This window comes from Sander lucioperca, chromosome 15, assembly GCF_008315115.2.
Source record: "Sander lucioperca isolate FBNREF2018 chromosome 15, SLUC_FBN_1.2, whole genome shotgun sequence".
NCBI lineage: Eukaryota > Metazoa > Chordata > Actinopteri > Perciformes > Percidae > Sander > Sander lucioperca.
In genome coordinates, this window is record NC_050187.1 from 23,099,948 (window position 1) to 23,127,559 (window position 27,612).

Here is a 27,612-nt window from a genome sequence, read left to right on the forward strand (position 1 = left end):
AGAACGTGGAAAGAAACAATATTATAAATCGCACACACAGGCGCTTTAAATAAAGCAACCTGCTGACCTGAAAACTAGAAATTAATAAATAACTTAAAAAAAAAAAAAAAGAAACACATTATTTGTAGAGGAGCAATGATCTAAACTAAAACAATATGGTTTTAGATCCCCCAAAAGGGCTGCATCAACTTATTCTCACATGAGAAAAACTTAATTGAAACATGATTGATCTTGTCCCAATATGATAAGTTGTGTCTGCAAACTATAGCCCTTCTACCCAAAAGACAACAGAGTGTAATATTGTATTATAAACTAACATCTTGTTTTCACAATGTATATTTTTTAAAGAGTCATATTTGTGACTTGTAGCAGTTGTTGTTGTTGTTGTTGTTGTTGTTTGCATTACTACAGAAACATAGTAGATTATTTATTGGCTTGCATTAGGACTTTATGGACTTTACATTAGGCTAAGCCATGAACTTCTAAGAAACTTAGAAAAACCTAAGAAATTTAAGACGTCCGCAAAATCAATATTCATCATTTACCAGTGAAGTAGGCTACATTTTTCTCCGTGCATCTCTGTCTCACTATCTCTATTAAGCCTACTGCCTCTCATCATTTCATTTTCCCTCCTGTCTCAGTTTCTCATTAACACTGCTGCCCTGTTGGCTCCTTACCTCCTCTGTTTCCCCTTTTGTACAGCTACAGTACTTCTCTTTTCCTTTGCTCGTCTCAGCCCCTTTCACCACCTCTCATAAGCAATGTGTCAGATGTATGAAAGTAACGGGGGCAGGAGACATCCAATTAAAAGCACAATCCATTATTATTATTTCACAGTTCCCCCTGTACGTCGTCTCCTGAAGCCCTTCAGATTATATAACAGCTCAGTGTCACCGTAGCCAGCCTGTGGAGGACAAGTTAAGGGGGTCTTCGCCAGTGATGCAGCTCAGCGACTCTGGACTTTCCCTAGCAGCTTGCGTACTACCCGTCACCCCTCCTCCTCCTTCTCCTCCTCCTCCTCCTTCCTCCCTTTGCCATATCCACCCACCAGCCCACCCTCTCCCTGCCTTTCTAACACACACATACACACAGACACTCAATCACGAATGCACAGGGATTGCAGCAGCAGCAGCACCGCGAGATGGAGATCTCCGCTGCATGTGTGAGTGCCTATTCCCGGTGAGTGCAGGGACAAGAGCGAATGAGTGTCAGTGATGCTTAAATGAGGTGTATAAAGGAGAAGAGAGCAGAGAAAAAGGCAGAAGGGGGATAACAGTGAGGACCCAATGAGGTTTTGAGGCAATGTCTTTCTGCTTTTTTCCCTCTCCCATCCCAATAACCTGAATCTTTGCCTGATGTGCCACAACTACTCCAGCTGTCACTGCGCCGGCTGCCTCTCTCTCAGTCCTCCCGCAGCCTGTGAGAGCTGCTCCAGTGGCTGGACAGTACCCTGCTGGCACCCACTGAATACATGGATAAACACTGGCTCTACAGAGGATCTGCGCTTTCTTGTCCTTTGCACCTCTGATCTGTTTCTCAAGGTAAGAGTTCTGCTTCTTTTTTTGGAGTTGCTTAAATATTCACAGTTACTGCAAAATAGAGTGGGGGATTCATCTGGTCTGCATTTTAAAATCTTAATTGAATCAAAGTGGATATCAGATGCATGCATCAATTCTGAAATAATACTGTTGAAGTCTTGGTTAGTGATGCATGCATGTGTATGATCCCTGTATGTTTTAGATATGGATACATTAGGGAGGGGGCATTTGTGCATCCAAGCACTGAAAGGTTTAATGACTAATCAGGAGAACACATCAAGGTTTTTCTTCACAATTGAAAATGAAGATGAATGGTGATGAAATTTGACTTGGACTTATATACTTACCATGATGTGTGTCTATGCAGCCTTTGACAGACAAGCAGCATTTATCAGATGATGCAGAGGCTGATTATCGAGATTGCTGTACTTGTGAATTGTCTGGGCTTGATAGTGAAGAATATTGATGAGCTCTCACTAATAGACTATTGTATATCGTGCTGTAACAGACTGCCGGAATGATGATCATTTATTGGAAAACACCTATCGTATTAAGTGGTGTAGACTATACGACAAATTCGTATGCGATGAGTGATGTGCTCCTCAAGGCTGAATTTGATAAAAGGTGGATTCAGACTCATCATGACTAATGACATGTGTGATCTGGGAAGCTCTAGGGTACTGCATCACATACAGAGCTGCACTTGTATTTGCTCTGAGTTGTTGCCTCCCCCCTTCTCTCTGTCCCTCTATTTTTTACATGTCATTCCTTGACTACCTGACTTTACAGGAAACACAGACGGAGACAGCTTTAAGGTGTCAAACACACTGTGGCTTGTCTATCTCAGCATCTTTTTCACTTGTAAATCATCTTCTACGTTACACCACAGTCAATCATCAAATCGACCTGAGTACACATGTATGCCCATAGCCCAACCCCTTATTAATCAATGAACTCATCAGGCTGATGCACTACAAATATAAGTGCTAAAGTTTAAGAGGCAGAGACTGTCTTATCCATTATGTTATACAAAAAGAGACCCACACTACAGCATTAAAGCATGGGATCACAAAAGCCCCCAAATACCCTTCTGCATATCAGCCTCTCCAAACTTACTCTTCCCAAGGATCCATTTCACAGCTAGTGCTCCCATCCAGGAGATAGAGGGAAGGGAGCCTTTTAAAACCTCCCGCTTTTCCCCATAACAGAAAGTGCTGCTCAGTGATAAATCTTTTAAGCCAATGTCATAAAGCAAACTTTCACAGGTGTAGCCGGCAGCACGGATACAGATAGCTCTGGACGACTGCTGGAATAAGATGGTGTGTGTATGTGTGTCTTTGTGTGTGCATGACTGTGGAGATCTCAAAATTGGCTGGGATTGCTTTCAAAAATTGAACAAAAGACAATATAAATTCTGGGACCAAAGGGGCTTACATTGTTGCTGGAAGAAGAACGTGATGGTGTGATGAGAAAAAGATTACTGCAACGTGGAGGGTGTAGGGGCCAGAACCTATACTGTATAATTGCACAGTATTTTAGGAATGCATTTGACTACGCACACACACAACCTTATGGATTGAACAAAGAGCGCGATATCTCGTCCTTTACATTGTGCTTAGTTGGTGCAATGTCATGCTCTGTAATTTATGCAAAAAATCCATAGTATAGTACAGTATAGAATGCATGGGGGATGATGAGCACAGCATCAACCTGTTATATAATGAAGATTGAATCATTTAGCTTGTGATACACAAGTTTTAGCACATGATTACTAAAATGATGAGCTGCAGCATTGACGAGCATCCCATGTTCACGATGCACTTAGTTTGTATAGATGGTGCAGTGGAGGTTACGATGTTTGAGGCCATTATAATAACATTACTTATCCATTAATGAGAGTGGCTAGACAGTGGTATCCTATTTAAATATCCTACAGATGCACTTCAGTAATTATTGTGTTGATCCAGGCTGTCAAGGATGTAAGACGATCTAAGCAAAGCCGCCTCTTTGCTCTTTCACTTTGTTTTTCAATGGGGCATAAATCATGAGTCAGCAGCGTTATAGACCTGCAGTTGCATGGAAAAATGGATCCATTCCCCCTAATAACATTCTTTACAAACAACCATGTTTCTACAACATTAGGGTTATGATAAATCAATCATGATACTGTTGTGAAACGTGTCTTCTTTCTCATACATGCAGCATTTTAGCGTTAAGAACTGAAGGGCAATTGGAACGTGGCCTGCCAGGATACATAAGGAGATTTCAGAGGATTACTTTTGCAATTTTAGAGTCAATGCATTAGTCATAATCCTTTGGATAGCTGAGGCCAAATCAGGGAAGGACCTCAGGTCATTAGCAGAGATATAGCTTGCTTTGAGAGGAGGAGGAGGACGAGAATACAGACTACGAGGCGAAGGAGATTCTCGCTCAACCATCTGAATATATTCATATGTCACGTCAGTCTCTCTCTCAGTCTGTGTGTATCTGATACCAATAATAATAAGTAATTGAAGAGCTTTTCTTGACTCCCTTTGCGTGAATTACCATTTAGCTACTTTACATGCCTCTCATGACTGCATAAGAAATCATATGCACTTAGAGGAGACTTCCTGCAGATGTGATTACCTTTTCAGTGGTGTGAGACTGGTATTTCTGAGTTGTGAAATAGTATGATCCCATGTGAATCAGCCTTGAACAAATTTCTTTTTATCCGTGGATCGGCTTCTGACAAACAACTTGCGCTAAAATCAAAGTGCATACTAAGCTATGTTTCAGAACAAATACCAACCCCAATAAAATTCAGCTGCTCCAAATTCCAAAACAACTGTGTGTAAATTCATGACACAGCATACCATATTGTTCTTGTATAATGAGACTGAGCTAGTTGCATGTTGTTGTTTTTTCTCATCTGGCACTGAATGCATTGCAGTGACTGAAGTGACACTAAAAGCTGTTGGCTTGCCATTTTATTCCAGCATTAATAGGAAGCACGATGAAACATAGTTGCCTCTAAATATATTCCATTTCATCAACAGTTTGAGCTCAGGGTTAGATTACAGTGGACAGGCTGCAAGGTGAAACACATGGCTGGACTTCAAAGAAATACAACCTCATGCTTTTTATTATCTTCCCTTGCCTGCTATTGTGTGTGAGTCTGTGCATGTTTCTGTTTGTGCACACACTCCTGGCAAAGGCCTCTTTTTAAAAAGGTGACAGCACGCACACACACACACACACACACACACACACACACACACACACTTGCAAGAACTGCACGCCTTGTTGACAGTCACAACAAACAGAGTTTTGACATCATTGTAAAGTGTGTATTCACATGATACTGAGTTACTCGTTCTTTGGTGAGTGCTTTTACACATTTAATCATTACGTCACTGGAACTCAACATGCACTGAAGATCAACTGCAGATCAGAAATTAACATTCATCTTTTCTACTCGTGTTTTTCCTTTTACTAATTTCATGGGAGTCATGAAACTTGACAGTAAGGAAATGTCTCTTCAGTATAAATTTCCCCACCAGAACAATCACATTGATGGATTTACAATGTCTCCGAATGATAAAACATGATTACTTTCAGAGAAGCGGCAACACCATGAATAGCTTGCTTTTGTGTGGTAATAAATGATTCAATGGAGTATATTTATCACGTGGTGTCTTGTCATATGAAAATGATTAACCAGCTTCTTCTGATGTTTCCTTTCAACCGTATCAGATATAAATTCAATTCCTTGTGCTGCATGTCAATCTCAAGCTATGAAATGTGTTTCATCACAGATGAGACAGAAAATGCAACATTTCTTAGATGATCATGGGCCTTAATTTGAAACTCTGCATGGGGAGTGACTACAGCAGCGATCCGTGTATTATGAAAGTAATGTTTAGCTCCTTTGCATGATCAAAGCAGTTGTGATTTATTACATATCTATATAAATCAAGCTATGCCATTGTAAATATGTCAAAATAAAGGGAAGACTGGGTAATAATGACATTACAAGTGATTGAAAGTATTTAGTAAATATGCAGACTGATCTCATGAAGTGGCGTATGTATAACACACCAATTCATATGCCATGATTTGTGTGTCATAAAGACGCATACTCGCTATTTCGCATGTTTATCAACACCGTTTGGCCTCCATTGACTTACATTACCTTGTGATTGCGTGTGAATTGATGCTGTATGAAAGGCTGAAAATCCATATGAGGAGGTTGGTTGGGGTGGTGGATGGGTAAAACACAGGACTTTCACCCAGGACTTTCACCCAGGAGAGCAGGGATCGCGTCCCGTGTGTGGCGTTTCCTTTGTGTCCCTCGTGTGATGTTTGCTTTCCACGTTTGTTCTTTTCCTAAACCCAACCCCGTTCTTCTTTTCCTGATCCCAACTGTTTCTTCGTTTCAACCTAAACTCAACCCCATTCTTCTTTTCCTGATCCCAACTGTTTCTTCTTTTCAACCTAAACTCAACCCCGTTCTTCTTTTCCTAATCCAGACCGTTTTGTCTTTTCAACCCAACCCCCACACACCACATGGCTTTAGAAAGACGTTGCAGACTGCAGTCAGCTGTATACAACATAAACATACACAGGGACAGCTGAAAATGCGCACAGATAACACGCCTCTTGGCTTTAGGAAAGTGGCGTGTATGTTTACGCAAAGTCATGATGTCATGTTGAAATATGAATTAAACATTAGAAATGAGTTACTAATTCATGTTAATAATTGGTTAAACGAGATACATCTCGTAAATGAAGCACATCGAATCCAGCTCGTCTAATGCTGCATTTACAAACACTATAAGTTATAATTATTTTTGATTAGCAGATCATAACAACTAGGGTTTGAATGCTTCAAATCAATTATTTAAACTGTTATACAAACCCATGTTTTATAAACCATTATGCTAAAACAGTTGTTAGAAAATATGCTTCACACCTTTTGGAGACTTGACCACTCTTACTCTAAAGTGAAAACTGTTGCTCATTTAAGAACATGTTCCAGTGATTTCAAACCATTCATAAACATATTCAATCACTTTGTCAACTGTTTGTTTCTCAAGCTGCCATTTAATAAAAAGTTGTAACAACAGTAATCTGTAATCAAAGAATTAAAGTTTAAGTTCAATTCAGTCAACCAACTTATGTAAAACCGATTCATTATGTGATCGCAGAGCATGTAGAGCCTTTATATTTGGTGTCTAGGCTCTGACCTCGTCACTCCACTCAGCACAGCATAGATTGGGGAGTGAAGATAATACATTTCCCCCTAGGGAGTTTAGACACAGAGCCTACAGGTGGATACAGGTGGAGGAGCCAAACACCAGCTATTAGTATGAATGGGCCACAGCTGCTGTATGGTCATTTCCTCTGCCATGGACCTCAGACCACAAGGGGAATATATTATATACTAAACACCTTCTACTAGTAGGCCAACCACCCCACAGCTATTCCTTAACAAAACACATCCAACCATTGTGGGGAACATATCAAGCAACGTAAATGCAAAAAGAATGCACAAAATATATCTTCTCAAAATGTTATGTAGCACTGATAAGTAGATGAACATAAGTGGGTGGATATACAGGAAGTTTGAGGGAGACAATGAGTGCAGCTGAGTGTACCAGTGCAGAGCAGACAACAGGAGTTCAGCCGTTTAGATGTAATTATGATATGAAGGACAGTAAAGCGAGCTGTCACATAACCCCATTTATTTGACTTAGAACGTTTCCCTAATATATAGCTGAACAGAATCTGTGTGAATAAAATGTAAATGTGATTCTGCTATGTGCGACAAAAGAGGCCCCATGAAGCAAAGAGAATGGGCTGTGTGCAAGGCCGCTGTGTGTTTAAATCACTAAAGCTAATGTACACTCTTACCTTCTAACAAGTAAAGAGAGATTGGAGTCTACAGTGATCCAGTAGAACATCCAAAGAATTGCATGAGCCGAGGGGAAATAAGCCACAAAACAGATTGAGCCCAAAACACTTAAAGCTGAGCCATTGCTATTTCACAACTACATAAATCAATAACATAAATGAGTCATAATGCATTTGTAAAAGGTCCGCTATTCAAAGTTTTCATTCACAAGCACATCTGACAGTAATTACAGCCTGCAGCTTTGACATTCGTCCTATAGTGTAATTATATTGTCAAATACACAAATACCTCTTGAATGACATAAACTCACGTTAAATATATGTTAGCATAACCAGCAAAAACTTAGCTTGGTGAGGTAAAGCCAAGTGACTCACAGTTGAAGCACCTTTTAAAGCTGTGATGGACATGAAACTCTCCAGGTTCAATCAATAGTGAAAAATATGAACAACTGTATTATCAAATATAATAATAATAATTTATATTTATTGATCTTGCAATGGAAAATACAATTTTGTAATTCAAAATATGTGGCTATTTAATAAAAAGTCAAGACTTGTGTAAACATCAGGTGAGAAATTAACTAGGACTCTGAAGGTGCATTTCCGTAAGAAACATTATGCGTTCAAGGTTTGCAATAAGTAAAAATGGTGGCAATAACCTAAACCTATAGGCTACATTGGGTTTTGGGGAAAACAATAATTGTGGGACTAATTACATGTTACATAATTGGAGAGTCTGACTTGTACATGCAGTATGATTATTAATTCTTTTTGTTGTGTAGTGGTTTTCAGTGTTTTTCTTTTGGCACATTTCATTTAATGTGTATTGATAGAAACCATGTTAAACATTTTGGATCTTTGATTTGGAATTTGCATTTTGGATCACAGATTGTGTCTTTAATAAAGGCTTATAATGTGTTTCCAGAATGTAAAGTTATGGTCCCAGAGGAGAAAAGAATCATTTGTTACAGTATCTCACAGGAGTGATTATAGATTAAATTCCTTCTCACTATGTAACAGAGTAACAGAGACACTGATGTTTTTTCTCTTTTACCTTTTTCAGGAAATATGGTGAGCAAAGAAGACGCCAAATGCATTGTTCTGTCAAATTCGGATGAATCAGATTCAGAGACAGGCCCATCACACAACCTTGATGCACAGCCAGGACCAGAATTAGGCAAACAGCAGGTGAAGAAGAGAAACAAGGCCTTACAAGTGCGTTTTAAGGATATTTGTGACGCTCAGAATGAGCATCGGGGAAAACACTCCAGATCCATTTCCTGCAAAGTGACACACAGAAAGTACATGACCATGCCTGCCAGACGCTCTATTCCAAACGTGACCAAGAGTACGGGTGTCCAGACCTCGCCGGACCTCACTAAGCAATACAAGACTTTCCCTTTTGAGAGGAAAAAAGGACATACATTTAAACATACTGCTTTGGTGGAAGATTATAAAGGACAAAACAATGGCTTTTTGAGTGATATAAAGACAGGAGGAAAGGATGGACAACCTATCGGGGAGTCCTCCAATTACAAGGGTAAGATTGTGGGGCAGACAAAAGCATTGCTTCACCACACTGATGACCACAGTGATACAGAGGATTTGCTTTCCAGTGCCAACTGTGTGGATGAACCCTCTTGTCCAGACCCTTCACATTTCTCAGAAGAGTGCCATCAGAGAAGCCCTCCTTCCAAAAGAGAAACGGAGTACCAGGTTTGTGGGACAAGGACCAAACACAAAGGATTACCCAAAGAAGACATGGAAGCTGGCACTTCCTCAAAGCGCCAGCTGGCTAACTCAGAGTTTTCACAGGACACGTCAAAGGGCAGGGGCCCTGTTGCGTGGAACTCTTTGACACAGGTGGAGTCTTTAGGAAGCCCGTCTGTGAGCTGTAAACGGAAAAAGGGTTCACAGCTAAACGAACAGCAGTCACAAACACTTCCCCATAGTGCCAAATGTGCCGTGCAGTCACAAGGGCAGTGTCGGACAAGGCATGTGTCAGCCTCCTCTAAACTCCAGCAAACAGTTGGAGGGGATGAGGGCTTTCCTCCAAGAGACACAGGAGCCCCAGGCATGGGGAGCAGCCAGCAGATAATGCCCTTATCTGGAGACAAGGATATCAAAGCACAGCTGCAGGCCATGGAGAGCCTCATCAGCTCGAGCCAGGAGACCATCAAGGTCCTACTTGGAGTTATTCAGGAGCTGGAGAAAGGTGAAGCACAGAGAGAGGGGTGAGTAGAGTAATCTTTACAGTTACTTACAGACGTTTATACAACCAAACATACATTATATATTGTACATAACATTTCACAGTGTGCTGTCAAGAAAAACTACGATAAAGGGTAATTTCAGTCTATTACAACTTGAGTCTTGAGTCTTATAGCTATGGCCATTATTTCTATGGGTTATGATAACAATGTACTCACCAAAGTAATTGCTAAGTTTTGGAAACATAGCAACATCAGTATGACAATGACAAAAAATGCAAGCAGTCAAACTGGTTGTAAAGAAGCCAACCGTTAAGTCAGATTATTTTAACACTTTATTTGGATTTAAAACCAAAGGAGAGAGAACCAAAAAAAGTTAACCTCATTATGGGGCTAGAAGAAACGACGAAAATCAGAGGATCACCAAGCCATACCCCTAGCATGGTTAAAGAATATTCTACAAGTGGTGTGACATGACCAACCATCAAGGTCAAATTATATGGTGAATAAAATACACAGCACAATACATGTTAATACTGGCACTGTGTAATTTTAATGCAAGAGCAAGAGTGCCTCCAAAACTTCTATGTCATAATTGATATATATATATATATATATATATATATATATATATATATATATATATATATATATATATATATATATATTAGGGCTGTCAATCGATTAAAAAAATTAATCTAATTAATTACATACTCTGTGATTAATTAATCTAAATTAATCGCATACATAATTTTTGTCCGGTGCCTTAACCGATAAACCGAAAAAAAAGAGAAAAAAAAGGACACTGAACAACAGTCGGCAACATTAAAGAACAGCTTGTTTATTGCTAGGCCATGTGGTCAAAATTAAATGATTTAATAATAATGTAATAACTATAACAATAACTTATTTCACTAGTAAATTGCTGTTGAATGAGAAAAACAACCACCAGATAGGAAAAGGGCATTTAACAACAACTTTGAGTGCACCACGAGACTGTAGGTTACCAGTTTCATTGAACGCACCGCACCGTCTGTGTTTTACCGACAACGGCAGCTGCAGACTGTTACATCCCAGTGTTGAATCCTCTACAGCAAAATACAGTCAGACTTTACACCGTTTAGCGTTAGCTGTCAGCATTGTAACCGTGTTTAATCCAGCTACTAGCTAGCGGTAGGCTAACGTTAGCTGCTGTTGAGTATAGTGTTAACTAGTGTCATGTGCAGCGATGTTTCTGTTGCCTGTAACGTCTGTTCTATTTCGTATAGGCTTCGCCCTCTAAGCCACGCTATTGGGTTTATCCCTTCGCGCATGCGCAGTCGTGAAGATTTTCTTTCCCGCCCTAGCGTGCCGCTCGGGCTTCAACTACGTCCGCAAATACTGTATATAAACAGAGCGGACCCGTAGCTCTGCTCCCACTTTTTCTTCAAGCTAGCAGTATGAAGACAAGCTCGACTTCCAGCGGTGTTCACCTCTGCCCCACCTGCCGGACTGGCTGCATCCTGCTGCCGGACCTCCATCCCCGCTGTGAGACCTGCCTTGGCGTCGCTTACGCCTCTTGCCAGTTCTGCATCCGCCTGCCATCTAAAGAGCTTAACCGGCGGGCGGAAGCTTTCTGGAGTGTCAGGCTCTCACCCCCGACGCCTCCTGCCAGTTCTGCATCCGCCTGCCATCTAAAGAGCTTATCGGCGGGCGGAAGCTTTTCTGGAGTGTCAGGCTAGCGGGGAAGGGGATGGCAGCTAGGCAGATAGACGGCAATCCGTCAACACCCTGGATCCGCCGGAGGAAGGCTTTATCGACGAGCACGAGTCCGATGGCTCGATTCTCTTGGATAACGCCTCCGTCACCGGCTGTCCCTCCTCCCCCTGGGAGATCTGGACCTCAAAACGGGGATCGATGCCCTCCCATTGCGGCTCTCCCCATCTCCGGAATGGCCAAGGGCACCACTCCGGCGGTCTTCCCCTCTGCCTCAGGCGGCTCCACCCTCTCTTTTGGATCTGCCGGAGATCATCAAAAGGCGGCAGACCAGAGAGGCATAGCGCTCCCGGCTGAGCTTCCAGCCCCCGCTCGCGGCCTCTTGAGCGGGGATGTTTACGCTCAGGAGCCGCCCTCCTTACGGGCCCCACTCTGGCCGCGCTTCACGGAGCTTCGGCCGTTTGTGGAAGAGGCGCTCTCCCAGCCCGGGAAACTGAAGGCTCCCGTCTTTCGCTACGCCCCGTTTAGCCGGGTTCAAGGCGACACAGAAGCGGGCTTCCCTTCGGTCCCCCCTCTGGAGCAGAGTCTGGCGTCCATCCTGCTTCCGAAGGCCACTTTTTTTCAGCCACCGGAAGCCTACGCCTCCTTCGCCCCATGGTTCAGGTATGTGCTCAGGTCACTGACCGGTCACACCAGTGTGCGGCCCAGGGTCTCGCGGCACAGAACAATATAGCTTTGCTAGCCGCCTCCGCCATGGCCATTAGCCTACTCCGGGAGCTCCTCCTCCGGAGCTAGTCACGGAGATTGGCAAAGCTATGACCGCGATCCTCACCCTGACCACGGCGTCCACGGTGGCGTTGTCCAGAGTCATGGCGTGGCAGACTGTGGAGCCAGCGGAACATCTGGCTCCACATGACACAGCTACGACATCAGACGCAAGCTTCTGTACGGCCCCATAGCTCCTGATGGACTATTTGGGCCCCGCCTACAGACAGCCACGTCCCATTTGCACCAAGCGGAACGATTTTGAATGCTCGGCTCTTGGAAGGCGGCTCCTCCACAGCAGCGCCGTCGCCATGACAACCGGCATGAAAGGAAGCGCGCCACAGCCTCTACTGCGGCTGCATTTTCCCAGGCTTCGAGCTCCGCTCCTCCGCCCGGCCCCCTCCGCAGCGACTGCCGGCTCCACATGACCGGCAGGCCTCTCGGAGCCGGAGGACCATGAAGGCGGCCCCCACCTGGTCCAACCCACCCCCGAGCCCCCCCAACAAACAGCGGCATCGGGGGCGCGGGAAACGTCTGTCCACATACAGTTGAGAGATGGAAACACAACGGCCCTTTTAAGGGCCACCCCCACCCATCTAAAGAGCAGTTTCCCCTCAGCCAAGCAGCCCCTGTTCCCATTGAACAGTGCGCTGACAACATGACAGTCGTTCCCCACACAAGCGCACACCAGCCCACCGCTGCACGCGGAGCTCTACCGCTCTCTCACTATGCAGACAGCGGGAGCGAACGCTCATTCACTATGAACGGTGCCGCTCAGTCATCCCTCTCCCCCCGGCCATGCCAGCGGGACGAGGAAGACAATGACCCGGACACTTCAGCTCGCCTCCCCCCCGCCTCGCTTCACGGGCGTATTGGAGACAACCGTGTCATCCCAGGCAGAGCCAGATGCCATGACAGAGCTAGGGGAGCTACTGTCATGGAGCGCCCATTCCACATGCTGACCATCAGACATGTATTGGAATGTGTGCGCCACCAAGAATGATTTACATCTCTGGATCTGAAAGACGCATACTTTCACATCCAAATCATTCCCAGACACAGGAGATTCCTGCGCTTCTTTTCCAAGGGGTCCATTTTCAGTACAACCGACTACCGTTCGGTTACTCACTGGCACCCCGCACTTTTTCCAAGTGCATGGACGGCACTTCAGCCGTTGCAGAAAAAAAGGCGTCAGAGTCCTGTTTTATCTGGACGATTTGCTCATCCTGGCTCCCTCTCGGGAAACGGTGGCGCTGCACACTGTGGCAGTTCTGCAGCGCCTGCAGACACTGGGTTTCGCCATAAACTGGCAGAAAAGCTCATTGGTTCCCACACAATCGATAGTTTATCTGGGCGTAGTGCTAAACTCGATTGTTATGAGAGCCAGGCTGTCAACACCAAGGCAAGACGCGCTGCTCTCTCTCCTGTTGCGCACCACGCCACGCGCAAAGGTGTCAGCGCTGTCCGTCATGCGCCTTCTGGGCATGATGTCCGCAGGCTATATGGTGGTCCCCCTGGGGCTTCTCCACATGAGAAAAATCCAGAGGTGGTTCCTCCGTCAGCGTCTCGACCCCATACGTCACAAGTGGCAAATGCTGATCATTCCTCCTTCCCTACAGTCGGACCTGTCATATTGGAAGAACCCCCGGACCTTGTCAGCTGGGGTTCCCCTGGGCAAGGTGACGTCATACGTGACAGTGTACACGGACGCGTCCCTCACTGGCTGGGGGAGGAATGTGCGAATCACAGGTGGTGGGAGGAGAATGCTGAGCGGGAACGCTTGCAGAGGTTAGGCTTGCCTCCTGCCGTGGTGCGCACTATTCAGAGCGCGAGAGCCCCCTCCACAACAGCGTCTTCCAGCGCTGGTGCACGGAGAGTGAAGCAGACCCTATATCGTGTCCCCTGCCTCTCGTGTTGACTTATCTCCAAACATTGGTAGATAATGACCTGGCTCCGTCCACAGTCAAAGCCTACGCAGCGGCCATTTCATCCTGCCACGAAGGCTATGGAAAGAGAACGTTTTTTGCGCACCCCCTAGTAAAGCATTTTTTCCAATGGGATCTGGCCCTGGTGTTTCGAGCTCTGGGGAAGCCTCCTTTCGAGCCCTTGGCACAAGCCTCTCTCAGGTTGCTGTCCCTAAAAACGGCGCTTCTCCTTGCCCTGACGTCAGCCAAGCGAGTGAGCGACTTATGTGCGCTGTCAGTTTCACCGTCCTGTCTCTTCATTAGAGGGGATGGGAGCGCAGCCACCCTACAGCCTACCCTTCTTTCACACCGAAATTTTTTTTTTTACAAATTCCTTTCGGTCGAGGGTCTTTTTCCCTCCAGGGTTTTTCCCCCCCGCCTCATTACAACGACGTGGAGGAGGTTTCCCACCGATTGTGCCCGGTGCGTGTGTTATCACAGTACGTTTTACGCACGGCGGACATAAGGCGGACACAACAGCTGTTTGTACACTATAGGGAACACTCCCAAGGAGCGGCCCTGTCAAAACAGCACTGCATGTGTACTGCCTGGGGTCCGCCCCTACTCTGGGTGGCTGGGAGGGACTCGGGCGTCCCATAATTATCAATCATGTACTACTCTCACCAATCATGCACGCCTGCCCTCGCGGCAAGGCCAAATTATTACCATGGCAGGCCCCGTTACCTAGATAACGGATTATCTGATACAGTCCCCTGTCAGTGCATGAGAGAGAGACAGAAGGGAAAAAACGTTTAGTCTATGTTCCACTGTGGGCTCTGGGTCGCAGGTGGCATTGACTACATCAGCTTCGCCCTAACCCAATAGCGTGGCTTAGAGGGCGAAGCCTATACGAAATAGAACGATAGTTACGTTATTGTAACTCCAGATTCTATGAGTATAGGCGTAGCCCTCTAAGACCCGGGCCACCTGCTCCAGTTACATTAGCTGAAGAAAAAGCTTATGTTGGGAGCAGAGCTACGGGTCCGCTCTGTTTATATATAGTATTTGCGGACGTAGTTGTAGCCCGAGCGGCACGCTAGGGCGGGAAAGAAAATCTTCACGACTGCGCATGCGCGAAGGGATAAACCCAATAGCGTGGCTTAGAGGGCTACGCCTATACTCATAGAATCTGGAGTTACAATAACGTAACTATCGTTTCAGAGCATCCGAGAGAAGCACAGATATATCAGTGGCACCAAAATGAGGCGCCGAAATCCACGTTGCTATTCGGTCCGGTAGATACAGGTCGTGAAGGCACCTGTGCCATATTAGCACCGGATTTCGGTACCCAACCCTATTCAGGAAGAAGATTTTTATAAGTAAATGTTCCAATTAATGATCCAGGCACCACATTCTTGTCTCCCTCCTTCATTTTACAGTCGAATGGTGGCTAGAACGGCTCTGGGTCAAAGTTCAATATGGAATGGATTAATCTGCGTTATTTTTTTCTCCGATTAATTAATCGAAATTAACGTGTTATTTTGACAGCCCTAATATATATATATATATATACAACATATGTACCTGTAAAGAAGAAAATGCATTAACCAGCTTCATAAAGCCCTCAAGCCGTGTCCACTATCAGATTGCTACAGCAGTGCAATTGTAAGAATCAATTTACTTCATCTCTAAAACACAAAGCAACACAAAGCAAATTGTATTTAAGTCGTATCCATATCCAGTAGAGAACAAGGCACCCCAGTGTGGCTCTGTGGAATTTGGTTTTAAAGGCCCAATTAGTGCAGCCTCATGACACTTTGCCTTTCATCTCCATGAAACTGTGCCTGCTGTAGTGCGTTATTAGAGAGATGCAGTTACAGGACGCAAAGCCTACAGTATACCTACCACAGTATGTTCCCAAATACGCTTCTCTTTTTTGCATAGCTGGATAGTCAGATAACCATTTTTAAAGCTACACTTTTTGATGAATCCAACCAAAAGAACCAAAAGAAATACACGATGTCCACTGCTTTTAGCATATAGTGACACAAGGATAAAGTAATCTATTGGCCCAGCAATGGTACAGGCACAATGTTTGTAAGAAAGCATGTTATACATTAAGTTATCTCTACTTCACTGTTTACATTGGAAATAGCGTTATTGTAAAATACCCTACTCCTCCATTTTTTGGGGGGATTTTACTTGCTGTCCCATACGTGTTGCATAAGCCAATTACAAACAAGACAAATATTCCCTGCAAAAGTACAACAAAAACGCAACAGAAATGCGTGTGATTGTCATCAGTTTCATTCTCTGTAAGTGTGATGAAGTCACAAGAAACTTTGAATAGTTATCAATGACATATTGCAAAAAAAGGAACTACAAACAATGCATTTTCTTGTCATCTGTATCACATATCTGATGTGAAACTCTGAAACCCTGACCAGCTTCATTACCTAAACTGTAGTGTTCAAGGTTTTTATCTCAAAGTGGTTGATCGACAGTCAACAACACAGTTACACACAGAATATTGGTTTAACAACAGCCCATAGCTTTATATTTGTTATGTGTGATGCATGCCAACTCTAGGTTATACTGTACTGATAAAACTGCCATAATATCTCTACCCATTCTAGTTAATAATGAAAATCTCTACCCATGCTAGTCACAATGCTGCATCAAATAGTCAGTAAATGTTACTGATGACATAGATGACACACAATACCGTATTTACCCCATGTTTAAGCATGCCATGTGAGACAATATGACCTCACAGGTTTTCAATAAAACACAAAATAGTATGCAGTGCTCAGGCAGGGCAGCAGGCAGGGGGTGTGGACAGTAAAACTGGAATGAAGAGGGCAGGACATCTCCCAGGACAGCTGACGTGGGCAAACAACACAGCAGTGGATCTGTGCCAACAAAGAGTCAGTTAAGAGAACGACTTTCAGAGGTCCAGTTATTTTTTCCCTCATGAAGCATCTATGAAATCATCCTCTGCGACATTTTTTTAATACAGTGGCACTATATTGGGTCATGAGCATTTTACCCTGAATGGGAAAAGTGAGTTTTTTTGTGCTGAGTAAACGTGGTGATTGTGAATTTAGGTTAATGCGTTTTGATTATTAGAGCGAAGCTCTTTAAATTACAAGGCTGTACATGAAAAGCCAGGCAGCAGCATAGCACTAGAGTGGACCTTGCAGTGAGTTACTGTCTGTGCTCACAGCTGTTCAGAGAGACTTAATTTGGAAACAGGGCAGGATGGATGAACTTGTTGACCTTGAGCTCCCATCAGCGTTTTCGACCCACGCGCTGTTCTCTCACCCAATGAGGTCACCTCTCATGTCATGGTGAGCGGTTGAGGTCCAACCCTTCCACATGTCATCCAACAGGGTGAATGGCTGCCGTGACAGCAAACAATTACATGTGCAGCTCTAACACAGCCCCTCCCATTATCCTCAGACCACTGCAGCCTGCCATTGCATGCAAACTCAAATGAGGAAATTTAAACAAAAAACTGGCAATATGAAAGATAAGGACTTTAAATTGTATATTTAATGTGTCATCTGTGACGAGTACACATACTGTAAGCCTCCATCGGGCCCGAGAGATGGCTTAAGTTGCTCCTTTGTAGAGGTCTTTCAACATAACAAATTACAACTCTTATACAGTAAATACAATAGACCCTCGGGGCTGTGTAACAATGCCATAAACAAAGCAGATACAATTTGTCTTGTTGATTGCTTTTTTTGAATCCTTGATGTTCATTATGTCTGTAGCAAATTAAGTTGGCTGAGAAATAAAAAAAAGATGTACAGTATAGCACAGAATGTAAAGGTATTGATTTTTCATTACACATGATTCATGCAGCATTTAGTTGCTACCTACTTCCTATTGCCTATAGAATAGAGACACAGAACACATTTTAAAACAATGTTGTGGCAAAGCGAGGTAATCCTGTTATGTAAAATCAGCAAGTCTACACACTTGATTAACCAAATCTGAGAGAACTGCAGGATCAGAGCCCCTGCTGCATTTTCAACTAATAGGAATAGTAACAACACTGGGTGAAAACAAAGCTGAACAAATTTTACCTGATAGCTGATGCCCACAGGTGTTGAAATGTGGAAGCTAAAGCCTGTCACTGGGTATCACATATATCTTTTCATCTCTCTGTTAACAGGCTCACCTACCGAACAGGACAAGACACAGCAAATTGTGACACTTGCCGAAACAGCGCATGCATCATTTACAGGTGGGCCCTTTTCACTGCCAGTGTCATTAATGCTGCATAAAATGCAGTTTTTTTTTTTTGTATGATAATTTGGTTCAGTGTGTAAGGGGGATGCTTCAAGAGATGTTTGGTGCAGTGAGCTTTACTGGGCAGAAAATGTAAATGTATGCATGTATGTATGAGCATGCATGCGTGCATTTACAGTGATCTGGCTAAGGCATGAGTGATCAGGCAAAGGCAAAAACATATTAGAAGAATTGCAAAATATGCATCAGGGATATGGAAGGAATAACTCAAAGAAGTAAATGTGCATATACTGGCAGTATTGTACACAGTTGATTGGCTGTTACACCAAAGCATGTTTTTCTACAATGGATGATAAAATAGATAATACCACCAATGTCATTTGCAATGGTTTCTGGGGGATGTAGGGCCTCACCGTATGAATAAGTAATCATACACAGCAGTGAGAGGTGAATTAGATAGGATAGGACATACAGTTGATCCTGTGAGGACTTAGAATTTTATCACGTCCCATAAAATGTACCAAGATGTTGGTTTTTTTAGAAACAATGACTGGATTAACCCTCTGGATAAAAAACAAACACTGTGTTTCTGACAAAACACACAGTGTTTTATAGTGGTGTAACTGTTACGGCCTGAAAAATGACTCAGGAGCAGGTGGAAAATCCACTCAAGTTTCAACCTTGTGTCATTTGTCACTTCACTCCAAAAGCCTCCACTGCGGAACCCGCTTGTTACCTTGTTCTCTAAAATGGGAAACAGACAGCTGCTTGGAAAAACTCTCCAGACAATACACTTTGTACAGTGGGACTTCACAGCTGTTTTCACATGAGCCTGTGTTAAAGTAGGTTAAAAAGCACAAAAACATAGATGTTAACTTTGTATCATTTCTGAATATGAGCATAAAGGGATCTTCCCCAACTTCTGCTTTATGCTTCTTTTTTTACACAATATACTGCACGACAATAGAGACTGGTTTTTAACAGCAATACAATACGGTTTGTCCAGTCCTACTCTGCTGTCCTTTCTGGACAATTTTGGATCAATTTCAGATATTTACAACAACTTTGAATATTCTAAACTCATTTGGATACTTACCCATGGACACTTATTGCAACAAAAAAAAAAGAAAACGGCCCTGTCCTGGAGATGATTTTTCAGGATTTTCCACAAGATGCCTTCTCTCTCTTCTCCCTTGACAAGTGCATTGTGTCAAACTGACCCAGATTGTGGTGTAAGACCGTACTGGAACTTGAAAGCACAAGCTACATTTCATATCAGATACAGGGAGATGAGAATTCATTGAGCCTCACAGATTTGTTCCTTGTGGTTTTCTTGTTCCAAGACATTTTTTTGGCACCTTAACTCATGTCAAACCATTCTTTATTTCTGTTCAGATGACAGCTTTTATTTTCTTATTCAGGGTCACCTAATACCATTACTAACTAATTTGTTGTTTTTTCATCTTAAAGTTAGGACTTAAAGCTCCTTGATTATGCTAATGATCGAATGATTAACGTGCAACAACTCATGAACAGGTGGTGGTTGATCATGTTTAAACTTGGAGCACTCCAAGCCACAGGGAAACACTCACATTGGATCTTGGCCGCACACACTAATCAAGACCTACTGGATATGAACACCACAACTGACCCACACGTGAGCCGCAGGCTTGCCTAAGGACGAGGACTAAACATTATTTCGTATTCTGCTCCTGGTGCACCAAAACAAGAGCTTTGGTCTGATGTTGGTCTGGGTAGAAGCAAAAATAGAAAAAAAGGCTTTCCTTCATCGATATCTCTCCAAAAACACAACAGGATAACAGAGACACACAATGCTGCAGAGTGAAAGCCACTCTCAACAGTGCAAAACAGACAGCAGCTGTGGACTGTAATAAAACTGGAAAACAGATTTAAGCCTCTACTGAATAAGCCTGAGTCACCATCAAAGAATAAGAATCACCAACCGAAGGCAAAGGGATATCACCTCTACTCAGCAAGAGCTGAAAAACTGACTTGACATTCCTCAGTAAGGCAAAACAAACATACCATATCAATCTAATTCTGCTATCAGAGACACTGACAGTTGTCAGCAGGAAGGCCTATTTTTTCTTGATGACCTGGTGTCTGACTTGACTAAAAAGTTCCTTTTAATCCTGTCTGCCTACCAATCTGTGAAGACCCTCGTAGGTCTTAATGTTTATTAAGAGTTCAGCTACATTAAATGAACCTGTTCATCTTCAACCTACTCCTACACCTAGCTGTTCATACCACTCATAAATATGTTGAAGTAAACAAGGCCAAGGTGAGCGAAAAGAAAAGAATGTCCCATTTCTCCGAGATGAATTGTGTGATAATTCTTACAGATTATTATAATCTTTTGTAATTTCCACCTGATAATAATTTCCATGAATCCTGCAAAGATCACAAATAATGAATGTGACAAAGCATACAGTGTGAGGCTTAATCAAGATATGCATTGTAAGAAAGATGTTTTTTTAAATATATATTATGCTGTCTTCCTTCTCCTACATTTCTTTCATTATGTAAAGTACTATAGGTGCAGCAAGAGTACTGCAGTGTGTCTGTGTGTGTCTGTTTGTGTCTCTATTGATCAGACAGGCCTTTTCTTTGATTTGTCTTCATGGGTTAAGCCATTATTGTAAGTAAGTGTCGCTTTCAATCTGGGGGTTTAAGCAGAGTAGGTATGTAAGAATATTTATAACCATGTAAATAAATTGTCATATGAGCCCATGAAGGGTATTATCCGTGTTGTGATTTTGTTTCATTGTGTCTTACTGCAGATACTGCATTTGGGAGAAGCAAACATTATAGATGTAACAGTAAGACTGAAGCAATAAGCCAACTGTGTAGAGGAGCAAAGAAAAGTCCTAAAGCCTATAGCTGAGTTTCTCTTTTTTCGCCTCACTGATTTTATCTTCTGCCAATTCTATATGTCGGTGAAGCAGCTTGGCTTAATTAACATACTCTGAACAATTTCTGATGGCGAAAGAAATGCCCTCAGTCGGTTGTTACTAAACCAAAGTATGTGGTATGCTAATAAAGTTTTTCACAATAAAAACCCACTCTGCGGAGTACTAATAAAGTGGGAGATTATCATTTACTCTGTGCTTTGTACCATTAAACATTGTTTATTTCAGATCAACCAATTGGTCATTGAATAGAGCTAGTAAACAGGGTAGTACTCTATCACAGTCCTATCTATCTCTGCCATAGCAATTGTCATCAATATCTTAAACTCTGCAAATAGTGCTGTTTAACAATTTTTCAGATGCACAAAGCTTTCCAGACTGAATTATGTTTTTAGAGAGAGAACAATGAAAGCATTTCTTTATGTTTATCTCTGCTCTTGATTTCAGGTATACCTTTTACTGTCAACCTCACCTTATCACCAGCATCCCTGTTATCATAATAGTATATTAATACAGTGAGATAAACTGCTGATGGTGATCACCATCCTACTTATGACACCTTGATGAGGAGGCCTGAGTACAGTGAGACAAATTAAAATGAGAAAAGCAAGTTGAGACCAAAAGTTAGCCTTCAAAGACAGCAACTGCATGTTGCAACTGTAAGTAAGATTAGCAGCCCCTGAGATCTAGCCCTTAATTTCAGAGCAGTCCAGCATCTCCAGTATATCCGATAAATTCAGGGCTTGAGCAGTTGCTGAGCTCAGGTAGTCAATCTATGGGTCTTATCCAGACTTCAGCTCCCCCCTGACAGTCTCCACCCACTCTCAGTATACTGCAGCATCTCATATATCACTGCAACAAATAGGGCATACATATGGCAAGTAAAACAGAAGGAGATAGAAGTTCAATGTATGGACGATTATTTAAGGGAATAACTATAATGATACTGTCTATCACATCAGGGGAAAAAAGGGTCCGTTAAAGGGTCCCCCTCACCCATGTTACAAAAGAAAACATAATTTCACACCTACCTATAGTGATGTTTACAGTGTTGTGGAGTGACGTTACATGTAACGGCATTACATAATTTAATTACAAAATAACTGTAATCCTTTACAGTTACCTTTTCTGTTAATATTTTCTGTAAAAAGTTAGGCTATATGTTGAATAATATTCATTTTTTTGCTTTCCATGTTTTTCATGTGCATAATATCTTTTGCCATTTCCAGCCACAGCTGTTTAGTAAAGTTTTGTTAGTAAAGTAGAGTTGCCACTATGGCTACGGATAAAAACGTGTTCCACTGCTGGAACTATAAAAAACATTTCATACAAAAACCTGAGAAGGGTTCTAACATAACTGTGCAATGCAAATAATGTTTGTGAGCAGTCAAAATTCTATCAACGTCAAAAATGTGGAAACATCTGCAGGTATGTAAATTAAGTTAGTTTAAAGTAACTGCAAGTAGTCATATTAAATAAAGTAGGGAAGACATGCCCACCTTCCATAAACATTAAACTCAAATATGAAAAAGATGAGACTGTATCCACCTTCTGCTGTTTTATATTCCCTTGTTATCTATTTGTGTAGTTCAAACAAGATTTAAACAAACAGTTGGAGATTGTATGTGGCCTGCCACTAAGTCAACCTAGAGTACAGCAGGAAGCCCAGTTTAACAAACATGCTCAAATCAAAGCATTAAAGGATTTTATTTCTATCATGCTGTGTTGAATAAGAACCAGCATTTGTATCAAAGTATACAATGTAGTTGTTTCCAATTTAGAACTAACAATGACTTTGAAAACAGTTAAGTTCAGGGAAAGGCAACTGCAAAGCAATATGATGAGACGCAAGGAGCTAATTAGCACTTGTATCCCACGCTGAGATGGCAGAACCATGGTTGTTTCGGTGAACAATTGTCAAGATTGCCTATTCTGTTTTGTTCTCATTAATGAGATTGCGTTTTTCTCTGTGCGTCTGTGAAGCAGAAAGCTATGTAATAGACATCGACAATAGCTTTAATATCTGATATACATGACAGGAGAAGAATTTCAACATCTAATTTGCATAACCTGTGGCAAGTTTCTGCTTCAACTGTTGCCTGTCAGTGGAGGAAATAACTGTCAGTCTCTAGTGATTCAATCTACTATGCCCCGTCATGTAGTTCTGAAATGTTACACTATACTGGGCCTGAACCACTCATCTTGTCAAGTGGAGAGTTTGAACACTGTGGATGGCCAAAGGGGAAATCACAGGACGAGAAATGACTTTACGCTGAAAGATGCCAGCAGCAGAAAGAACAGAGAATAGCAGCGAGCAGGTATATGCTGCTGAATGAATAGAGTTTGCCGTGCTAAAAAGACATCTCACAGCAGCAGAATCCCTCCCAGGAGCAACAATCATTGAATGGTGCTCAGCGCACCACGACCACAGACAAACGGCTCGCCACTGATCACAACAACAGCTACTCACACTGCATAGCTGAAGAGATGATTAATCTGCTTTGCTGAATGCCCTAGAAAAGCCTCCCTGTCTCCAGCTGCTTCAATCTGTTTGTGTACAGATGATCTTAGATATAGGGCTTTTGTTTGCTGAAGCACCTGCTCCCTAGTGCCACCCACATCATACAGTGCTGCCTCTGACTTCCCACCGAGGCATTTTGTCCACAGTAATTGCAGTGATCTGTGCAGTGATTAATTGCTTAATAATTGCTGAGGCTATTCTATGTTGCACTGTGCTGCTGTGATTCTGCTCTGCTTTCTGTCAAGTCAACATTGTTTAAACAGCAGTTGTAAAAGACAGTTTTTTAACATAAAACAAAAGATGCAAACAGAGATAAAAGCTGTAGGAAATGAAACAATGAATTATATGAATAAAAGACATAAAACAAGTGTATCTCATACTGCAGAAACAGCAGTTCTGTTAAGATAAGGGCTTCAGTGTAAGTGTTAAGTTTCTCATTGTCAAGGATTCAGTGTCCACCTGCAAATGTTCTATCAGGAAATCAGGAAAAAGCACATACAAGAATGGAGAACAAGCAAAGCACTGTGCAAAAAGACTTTCGTTTTGATACAACCAAACATGCTTAAAAACCCCTTCATAAATCAATAATGATGTTGACTTTCAAGCAGCCACAAACCAAGACTCCTGTACATTTTTGACTTGCTTTTAATGTAATCTAGCGTATTGATTCATTGGAAGTCCAAGCCTGCCAAACTACTATCCAGCCCTGCATTTGTTTTCTCCCCTGAAGGCTTTAATAGAGCTCTGTTCTCAACCGACACTTATCTTAAGGGTAAGAACAGTTCCCAAGATTCATTATGTCACTGTGAGTATAGCATATCCTGCAGTGAACTAATTACACTGCCCATCAAAGCCGTTACCCTGGTAGGCCAAACTTTGTACCTTAATGTCTACTTGTGTGCCTGCAGACAAGGAGAGGACTACATGTTTGACCTTGACATGTCAGATGTCATCTCGTTTGGCAGCTGTACGTCTCCCTTCCACCTTTAATCCTCCAGACTTTGAATGACAGGACTAAGCTTTCTAAATCCTAGTACTCACTGTGCTTTTAAAATGCAGTGTGTTAAGTAATGTTGGCGATTAAAAAAATGAATAAAATGAGGACAAATCAACAAAAAAAAGCAACAGAACATTTCATTATCAGGTTGAGAAATGTCACTTTGACAGGCACATAGCAGATGATTCATTCTCTTTTATTTCCACTCGAATGCTTTCAAAATGTATTGCATACCCCAGGAATAAATACATTAACAGAACACTACAAATCAATAGCAATAAACTGAAAGGAGATGGTGTATAATAATGCATTTATCCCCTGCTTGAATACAGGCAGTTAATCAAGGTTGGCTTGGCCTCTCAATGGTTTCATTTGGATGGGATTAAGCTCCGCATGTCTCCCAGGCCTGAGAGATTTAATCGGAGAGAGAGTTCATCTACAGTGCCGGAACAAAATCAGACGATGACCAGCCTGGGATTTTACTGGCGGATGTGGAAGTCTGATGTCAGGAGCAACCCACATTCCGGCTACAACTATAATCTATGCAGGAAAAGCCCTTTGACTGCATGCATGAAAAATACAGAGATGATGCAAAGGAACTCTATTACTCGGAGGAGTCTCTGAAATGTGGATATGTGCCACAAGAGATATACGCTGCCAGGATGTCTGTCAGTGCATTTGAACTGTTTGCCTCCCTCCCAGCCTCCATCTGGACATCAGTGAATTACTAATATAATAATAAGTCAAAACTGAGTCATAAATGTTATAGCCACCAAAAAGAGAAATCGCTATAAAACCCTTCACATCAATGCACCTGATTTTACTGTCAGTCAAGAAATCTATAATCTAATCTTTTTTTTTTTAAGTTTTTAAAGTACAATACTGAACTGAGTAATGTAAATGTTCAATCTGTCGCCCTCTTTTGCTTGTGTTACAGTGTCGAGCTGGACTTCAAGCTGCAGGAGGACAAGCTACAGCCCCTGATTAAGCGACTTTACCCCCTGGACAGCCAACAGTGCCCCGCTCTGCCTTACTCCAATGAAGTGTTCACATCCACCCCCAAACGCAAGTCCAAGACAGAGTCCAAAAAGCATGCTCGTTGGAAGCTATGGTTCCTTTGAATAAAACATGAAGGCTTTGGAAACAGCCTTTTTGTTGGGCACATTAGTACCTCTGTTATTCTCGAAATGGATGAGGGAATATTCAGAGGGAGTAATCAACATGTAAGGATGGATAACGACAGAAACCAGCTCATTTGGGGTTCTGAGTTGAGACTGCACATTGAGTCAGCTGGGGGACAACAGAGACTAAAACATTTTAAATTCTGTCAAACCTTTTTCTGGAATGTTCACTGAAGAGGATGGGACACACACCTGCAAAAACTAGGTGAGCTTTGGGATACATATATGTTTCTAAGCTGTGAAAAGATGGATGCTATTTTATATTCTGGGTACCTCTCACTTTATGTGTACATCTTTTTATTGCCTTCTAAAATGCAATGCACTTTTGGTCTTTTCCCCCTCAGAGCATATTGCTTGGCAACAAGAGGAGGCGCCATGTGGAGGGCCCTTTATGAGTGAAGCTATAATCTTTGAATGGACATCAGCCCCACCTCCGGCAAAGCACAAACATTTGACTATTGAGAGAAACGTGTAAAAGACTGAAACACAGTATAGTACATGGCAGTGTGTCAGCGCTGTTCTTATAACCCTGTCTATTCTCTCCTCTTCCTCCTTATCTGTTAGCATCCTGCCCAGTTTGTCTGTCCGACTGAACGTTTGCCTGCCATTGTTAATAACCCTTCTCTTTCCTCTCTTTGTAACTCTGTCCCTTTATCTCTCTCTGTCTTTCTTTCTGTCTCTCCATTTGCAGTAGCTCACTGTGCAACCAACCAACCAACTAGCCAGCCAAATTTGCCTCAGTCATTCTGTCATTTTCTGTTGGCTACACTGACACATAATGTTCAGAATCTATTTTTTAGAATATCTGCATCTTTTTAGCAAAGTACTGTGAGATGAAATGTTGGGCCCCTCCTCCTGAAGCAGGTATAATTGTTAAAAATTAAGTTTTCTTGGTTAGGTCAAATCTTTTAACAACATATATAATGTTTTGACTATTTCCAGGTATTTTCTATGATAACTTAATAGGGTTTGGGGTTTGTCTATTTTGAATTTCCAACAAAAAGTAAAGCCTATTTTGACATTTCTCTTTGAGTCCTTTAAGAATTTGCCTTGCCTTTCACTCTGTCACTCATTGTGTCACAGCAAAGCTCTGATTCAAAGACTCAAACCTAATCTTCTAAGTAATTTGTTTCATGCCCAGTTAGCTAACACTTGACATGTTGTTTTGTAATATTAATTTATCTTGCAACTGCTTGCAAAGTTCCATCTTGTAAAATGACAATTTTTTTTCGCTTAAAACAATTACAGAACACCAAACATCTGTTTACCAACCCACACAAACAACTGTGCACTAAACTTGCTAGAGTAGAATGGCTATACAGTGCTAGTATGGTAGCAACCTTACAGCAAAGAAGACTTGTAGCCACCAGCTTTGGTTGAGTACAAAACAAAACACTGATGATGTAGCAATGATACTGAACTTGCACGCTGTTACAAAGCAGGTATTTACTGAAGTCAGTAATTTTATAACAGCAGCTGTTATGTAGATTATGGTACTGTTAAATGTCTGAGAAATGTCTCACTGGCCTCCCATCGTTAGACTGCGCAGTAGATTACATTATTCAGGTCATCAATTTCCATGCAAAGATCTGTACATTGAGAAAGTGCAATTTAGTGAGTATGTGCAATATTATGCATTTTTCTACTGTTTCTACATCACAATTAAAACATTTTCAACTGAAGGTGATTCAGTGTGCTCCTGTTTCCACTGAAAGC

At 42.2% G+C, this 27,612-nt stretch overlaps 1 protein-coding gene across 2 annotated transcripts; it reads left to right on the forward strand.

The window, feature by feature from the left end:
• The first annotated feature begins 907 nt into the window (after positions 1–907).
• On the forward strand, positions 908–27,578 carry insyn2ab (inhibitory synaptic factor 2Ab). 2 transcript variants are annotated; one of them, XM_031307483.2, is made up of 6 exons: positions 908–1,179; positions 1,376–1,541; positions 8,497–9,667; positions 18,191–18,262; positions 25,653–26,101; positions 26,241–27,578. In XM_031307483.2, the coding sequence occupies exons 3-5, from the start codon at positions 8,502–8,504 to the stop codon at positions 25,834–25,836; spliced, it is 1,422 nt and encodes a 473-aa protein (XP_031163343.1). In that variant the 5' UTR covers positions 908–1,179; positions 1,376–1,541; positions 8,497–8,501; the 3' UTR covers positions 25,837–26,101; positions 26,241–27,578. The 2 variants fall into 2 exon arrangements, with proteins under 2 accessions (XP_031163343.1, XP_035848333.1); XM_035992440.1 differs by lacking the exons at positions 25,653–26,101; positions 26,241–27,578 and adding an exon at positions 19,804–21,430.
• The last annotated feature ends 34 nt before the right edge of the window (positions 27,579–27,612 follow it).

Coding starts and splice junctions, on each gene's coding strand:
- insyn2ab (XM_031307483.2), top strand. CDS start 8,502: ATGGTGAGCAAAGAAGACGCCAAATGCATTGTTCTGTCAAATTCGGAT. Junction 9,668..18,190: donor GGTGAAGCACAGAGAGAGGG/GTGAGTAGAGTA, acceptor CTCTGTTAACAG/GCTCACCTACCGAACAGGAC. Junction 18,263..25,652: donor AGCGCATGCATCATTTACAG/GTGGGCCCTTTT, acceptor CTTGTGTTACAG/TGTCGAGCTGGACTTCAAGC.